Below are 6,297 nucleotides of genomic sequence, written 5' to 3'. Positions count from 1 at the left end.
AAAAGCAAAGGGACCAAATTTCAAAAATGAGAGTTGCAATCAGACCCTGCTAAGCTGTCTCCTCAGTAGAGTCTCCCACCTAAGCCCTCCTTGCCCAAGCCCTCCAAGCTGCCTGTCACCCCCTCATCAAAGAGACCCCAAAATCCTGAGCTCCAAAACATTGCCCCTCCCCCACCACAACTTGGGCCCACACAGGTCTACACCCCGTCAGAAACAGGAACACCACAGCCACACACCTTGGTTTGGATCCTTCTTTTATTGGAAGCCAGAGGGCCCTGCTCCTCCATAACGAAGCAGGGGAGGGAGGACCTGCCTCAAGGTTGCAGATTTGCTCACTGGGACTGATCCTTGGAAAAGGGTTGTGTAAGGAAACTCCCTAATCCCCTTCTAAATTGTCCCCATCAAATGAGATTAGGCCCCACCATTTTCATTGTAATGGTGAAACCCTGGGGGCTGGAGCTAAGTGTTAGGAAGGGCTTTAGAGACTTTGCTGGCCCAAGGTCACAGGACTAGAGTTATGAGGAAGCTGGCTTGCCTGACTAACCGGCAGTCCCACACCCAACTCCAGGTGACTGCCTTATGCCCTCTGGGAAGAGCTGGCCTTGGGCCTGTGGTCTAAAAATCAGGAGTTACTCCAACAGAAGAGAAGGAACCGTGCTCAGGTTGGCCCTCCCAGACCTCACATGATAGGGCGGAGGGCCAAGCGCAATGCCCCCAGGGGCCTGTGCTGGGGAATGTCTGGCTCAGGGAGGAGGACAATGTCCTCTCCACAACTCACAGCCTCTCAGGAAGGTTGAACAGGGGAGAGAAGCTGGCTGGCTACCTCTCAGGGCCAGCAACCACAGGCTGGCCCAACTGTGCCATAGTGAAGGTCGCTGGTCCATGTGCCCTCTTGTATACCAGGCAGGAAAGATCCAGATGGGCAGTATAGGACTGAGGGATGGGGTGGGGGGGCTGGCTGCATGGTAGAAATAACAATCCAGAAGAGGTGACCCCAGGCTGGACTCGGGAGGAAGCCTGGTGGGCGTCTGAGCCTGGACAAGCTCCTAAAAATTGATGTTCTTCAAGTCCACGGAGCAGCGGTACCTTCCATCCAGGAACCTGGAGCACAGCAGGTTGGGTGAGCAGGGACAGGTGTGGTGCTGGCGTCTCCGGAAGAAGGGGACCTGGGGAGAGCAGAGAGGGACACCTTCACCCACAGGGGTGGCCTCCAGCCACACCCCACCTCCCACACAGCCTCGCCCAGCAATACTAGTGGTTACAGCTGAGGAAACGAGGTACAGGGTGATCGAGCAGCATGTGGGGACCTCGGCTCACCTACGGAGGAGCTAGATGTGTACCCAGGCCGCCTGGCCTTCAGACGTAGCACCCACGCCCAGCTCTGTTGACTGGGCACCTACTGTTACGTGTTAGGTCTGTTGTGCGCTCAACTCTGGTGGGTGCCTGGGGGCAGCCGTGTGGGACACACAGTCTCTGCACTCTGACTCGCTGCCCAGAGGACCACCAGATCACCAAGGAATCCCGAGAGGGACTGAATAGGAACCACCAGCACAGGTTCAGTGTCAGACACCGGGTCTGACACTTCCCCGCTGGGTGACAACTGGCAATTTAGTTAACTTTGCTGCACATCCACTCTGCTCTCTGTAAAATGGGCTAATAGCACCTACAATGTGGCTGGAAGAGTGGCTTGTAGGAGGCCCTCCGCGTTAGTTTTATTATCACTCAAGTCCCCGCTGGGAATACGGATCTGTACTGAAGCCCCACACACTCCAAGGCAAAGGGGGCCGACGAGCTGCACAGCGTCCCCACCACCTCCTCATGGTGTGGGGGGAAAAGACCAAGATTGAGAGGGACACTACTGGAGGAGTCTCACCCCTGACCCCCGACGGGCACTGAATCTGGATGTCAGGCCCCACCCCGCATAGCCCCCTAACCCCGCCCCCCAGTTTTGTCTGCACCCCCTGACCATGCGGAAGCAAAGGCCCTGTGGGCTCCTCTACACCCTGTGGCTGGGAGCTGGCTGCCAGGGGATGGAAGCAGAGTGCCCACTAGATGCTTAGGGCACAAAAGAGTGACAGCCTTCTTGAAATGTGTTCCAAGTCCCTGCTGGTCCAGCTCTAGAACCCTTGTGTAGAGGAGCCATCATTTTGGGGGGTCTTATTTCATGGTTGCTTTGTTGTTTGTTTGTTTTGTTTTGTTGGTACCAGGGATTTAACCCAGGGGTGCTTTACCACTGAGCCGCAGCCCCAGCCCTTTTTGTTCTTTATTCTCACTAAATCACTTGGGGCTTCACTAAGTTGCCTTGAGACTGTGATCCTCCCGCCTTAGCACTGAGATCTCAGGGAGGCACCGCCTCCCCCAGCTGATTTCACGTTCTTGAAGGCAGGTTTCTAAGGAAGGTTTCCAAGGGAGCAAAGGGCATTTGAGACCCTTTCAAAATCCAGATTTCTCAGATGGATAAGAGACTGCAGGGGGAATCAGTGGGCTCCCTTTAATGTATACACGAGGCAAAGAGCAGTCCTGCTAGTTACCCAAGATCACACAGCAAGTAAAGAACCGGAAATGGCCATAACCCCCTCTCCAGGTCTAACAGTCTAATTTTGAGGAGACACTATTCAACCTCCTGAAGCCAGATTTAAAGTGAGGTAGTCAGTGTAGTTAGGGAAATCGGGTCTAAGATCGAGTAAGATCCAAAATGGAGGCCATGTTGAGAATGAAGTGGAGGTGGGGGGAGGAGGACTAGAGTTCTTTTCTGTTCTCCTTTAATAAAGCCTCTACTTTCCACTCTGACCTTGCCTCGGCCGGCGTGCTTCTCTGGTGTTATACTTCAACATTGGGGAAGCAGGGACCCGTCACCGGCCAACAGCGGTAACACCACCAGCCCTCCAGGCTGTCCCCGCAAAGGAGGCAGTCCCAACATCAATGACATGTAGCTAGAGTTGATGTCAGAAGACTGCAGTTCCAGGCCCAGCTGCCTCGGTGACTCTGCATTGAGCAAGTCACGTGACCTGGCTGGATCTGTTTCCTCACCCTGGCCCAGGGCTGCTATAAAATCAAATTGTCTTAGTGGTTCTCCAGCCTGTCTGGAAGATCCTAGCTCAGGATGTCAGGCCCTGTGAGATGCACAAACATCGTCTGTGGGACACTGAGTCAGGTGGGTGTTGGTGGGGGTGGGCAGCAGACAGCCCTCTGGCATTCAGGAGCCTGCTCAGCTGTGGAGGAAGCAGAACTGTACTCACAAGCTCTAGCCTCCGTGATCTTGGCTAGAGCCAGGCCCCAGGACCTCCGGGCCTGTGCAGCTCAGGGCTCACCTGGACACACAGACGTGTGCTGCGTGGCCACCTACCTTGTGGCTGCTGGGGTGGCACGCTTCTCCTTCCTGACCCAGTGGGGTACATATCCGCAGCCCCCGCAGCCACAGGCTGATGGCACAGCAGGTGCGTGCTCCGCATTGGACATCCCACTCACAGGCCTGCAGAGACAGAGAGGGCAGCACTACTACCTGTGAGAAGCCAGGTTGCAGCCCAGCAGTCCTCTGAGGGGTGGTGTGTCACCTGGCCCCATCACAACAGCATGCCTTGGACTGGGGTTATTGCCCCTGCTCCCTTCATGGGCAGGGTGCTTCATGTCCATCAGGATCTGGGTTTGAGGGACTGTCCTAGCTCCTTGGAGACCTCTCAGTGGGGAGGCAGACCTCTTTGAAAAGTCCAGTGGGTCAGGAGGGATAACTCTCCTAGAGCCAGTAGATGCTCAGCAGATGCTGGTAGGATTGAGTGATTTAGGATTCTCCAAGCTGGGAGGGTCCCTGATGGCCCAGGCCCCTGGGTGGTCAGTGCTAAGCTGCTTTCAGCCAAGATGCTCCAGCCCAGACCCAGCACCCTTACTTGATGCCTGTTCCACATGTTGGTACCCCTCGCCCTAGAAGCCGATTGAACTGGTATCTCTCCTTAGTGCTTCTCTACGGGCCCCTGGGATCCCCCCAGTAGGGATGGACCCCACAGGGCTCGGCTCCCAGAATAGGCTGTATGTCCCTTCTGTAGGTCCAGAAGGTGACATTTGTAAAGAAAGCCACAAAACCCACTTTACCCATAAGCTAGGATCAGGAAACCAAAGCAGCTCCACACTCAGACAGAGATCAGAGCTGGCCACTTCACAGAAGCTGAGAGCTCTCACTGATGGGAAATTTGAAGCTGTGTCTTGATTTGCTCTTTTCCAGTAGAGGCTGGGGAGGGCTCAGGCTGCACAGGGGGACTGCAACCCGAACTGGAAGTTCCCCACTTTCTCAGCCCCGGGAGGAAAAGAGGTTGCCAACTCCCTCCACCCAGAGGAGGCACGGGTAGCAGTCACCTGGCTGCCAGTCTCCAGCCCAGCAAGGGCACCCCTCCTACCTAGCCATGCTCTGAAAGCTGAGAGTCGGAGGAAGGAGACCCGCACTTGGCTCTTATCCTGCAGGGATGGGCATTGCTGTCCCACTCTGGCAGCGGGACCATGCAGCCTTGAACTTGGGGACATTTGCCATCCAGGTAACAGAGGAATGTGGAGAGGGCAGAACTTGGCCTCTTCCTGAAAGTTCCATGTGGACATCAGCAGGACTCAGAGCATGGAGGTCGAATGAGTCTACTGTCTAACTATTCACATGGCTGTCATGCATTTCCCGTGGGTGGGCCAGATGTCAGAGCTGGCCAAGTGAGGTTGACATGGTTTCGGGGCCCACCTGGTGCTCCCATCCTGACCGCAGGACTGCTGGGCCTCCCGGCTTCTCCCTTCAGCCCACCCCAACCAAGCTTCAGTGCTTTGTGCTCGTTCTGTGCCTGCTTTGGGTCTCCAAAGCAATGGCTGACCCTTCGTATATGTGCCTCTTTTGAACCAACCAGTCTTTTTCCTTTAGAAAGGAGAATGGAATTATCCTCTCTACAAACATGAAAACAAACCCAATTCCAGACATGGTTTGGCATTACTCCACAAAAAACGGTGGAAGTGGTTGAAATAAAAGTTCCTTTCCCCTTTTCTTCTCATGACTTTGACAAGAAAGGTGCAGTGTTACTTTCTTTTAGTAAGAATGGTCCAGCTGCCTAACACTGCCGGCATCCATGCCAGAGTGGGGCAAAGTGAAAGCCAGCCTTCAGAGGGACATCACCCCCTACAGAGTCGTGAGCACTGACGTGTGCAGCACCCGTGAGCCTGCGCTGTCAGTCTGCATTTCTAGAGGCCAGTTGAACTGGTATCTCTTCCCTAGTGCTTCTCTACTGGCCTCTGTTGGGGGCATTTTTTTAGCCAAATGTTGGTGTCGCCAGTATTCCTCTCCGAACTAACTGGGCACAGAGCAAAAGGTATTTCAAAACATTCTTTCTTACGAGTGGAGGCAGCAGGGGTGATACTGATGTCATTGCAGCCAGTGAGCTATTACTGCCCTTAATTAAACCAACATACTGCTACGTCAAAACTGACACTCGGACCAGACTGTCTATGAAAACCAAAACTTACACAAAAGGTAAATTAAGGGATGAAATCCACTTTATAAAAGAATTCCCAATGACACATCAGGAATCTTCATTTTTCCCAGAGACTAAAAACTTCAAAAATTCTCGATTGTCTCCGAATGCACTTAAAACAAAGATCTTATGTAAACACAGCTTCTTAAAAGCCAACCCTGTTTATCAGAGTGAGGTCCAACTAATCACAAACCATCCCTCTCTGGGTTCCCTTTGATTTGCGGTGTGTTGGATGGCGGAGCCACCTGTGTGGTTCCTGGGCTTACATCCCCTGCAGACCCTAACACTGTCCTGGAACCCAGGCAGAGAGAACGCTGGAGACTTACCCCAGTGATCACCGCACAGTCGGACACAGTTACTAGGAGGAGCATAATTGACACTTTCATGGCACCTGTCATGGCCACCTGGAGTGAAGGCAAAACACGGTCTTCTCCAATGCTTCCTGCTTCCCCGGCTCAGCCTCGTGCCCAGCAAACTGGGAAGCCCAGGCTCTCCTGCCCCACCCTCCTCCTAGATTTATATGGTCGGGTCCAGGGCTGCCTGTGGATGCCTCATCTCTGTTCTTGCCTTCCCTATTCCTGGCGTTATTCAGATGATCTCAGAGGCGAAGATGAGAGCTGAATCCCTAACAACATCAAATCACCACAAAAAAACTAATAAAAATGGATACGTCCAGGGCTTTGACAGTCGCTCTAACTCTTCCAGGAATGCAGAGCTTCAGAAAGCTCTGTGCCATTGCTCTTGATATTCTTTTCTGCCTCTGGGCGTCCTTCTATGCTGCTTGGGGCAGAAAGAGGCTTTGGTA

General features: G+C 53.6%; 1 protein-coding gene across 1 annotated transcript; it reads right to left on the bottom strand.

Annotated features, from left to right (window-relative positions):
* Window positions 1-237: 237 nt before the first annotated feature.
* Window positions 238-6,065, bottom strand: Prok1 (prokineticin 1). The gene is made up of 3 exons (XM_005338121.5): window positions 5,819-6,065; window positions 3,347-3,472; window positions 238-1,166 (listed from the first exon to the last, which is right to left on the bottom strand). Exons 1-3 carry the CDS (start codon window positions 5,888-5,890, stop codon window positions 1,047-1,049), a joined length of 318 nt encoding a protein of 105 aa, XP_005338178.1. The 5' UTR covers window positions 5,891-6,065; the 3' UTR covers window positions 238-1,046.
* Between the last annotated feature and the right edge of the window lie 232 nt (window positions 6,066-6,297).

The sequence above is a fragment of the Ictidomys tridecemlineatus genome, chromosome 11, assembly GCF_052094955.1.
Source record: "Ictidomys tridecemlineatus isolate mIctTri1 chromosome 11, mIctTri1.hap1, whole genome shotgun sequence".
NCBI classification, from domain to species: domain Eukaryota; kingdom Metazoa; phylum Chordata; class Mammalia; order Rodentia; family Sciuridae; genus Ictidomys; species Ictidomys tridecemlineatus.
This window is presented reverse-complemented; position numbering and strand designations above follow the sequence as displayed.

Excerpts from the sequence above, each read along its gene's own strand:
- Prok1 (XM_005338121.5), bottom strand. The coding sequence starts at position 5,890 with ATGACAGGTGCCATGAAAGTGTCAATTATGCTCCTCCTAGTAACTGTG. Across the intron at positions 3,473-5,818 it reads ACTGTGCGGTGATCACTGGG|GCCTGTGAGTGGGATGTCCA; the intron begins GTAAGTCTCCAG and ends CTGTCTCTGCAG. Across the intron at positions 1,167-3,346 it reads GCCACCCCAGCAGCCACAAG|GTCCCCTTCTTCCGGAGACG; the intron begins GTAGGTGGCCAC and ends TGCTCTCCCCAG.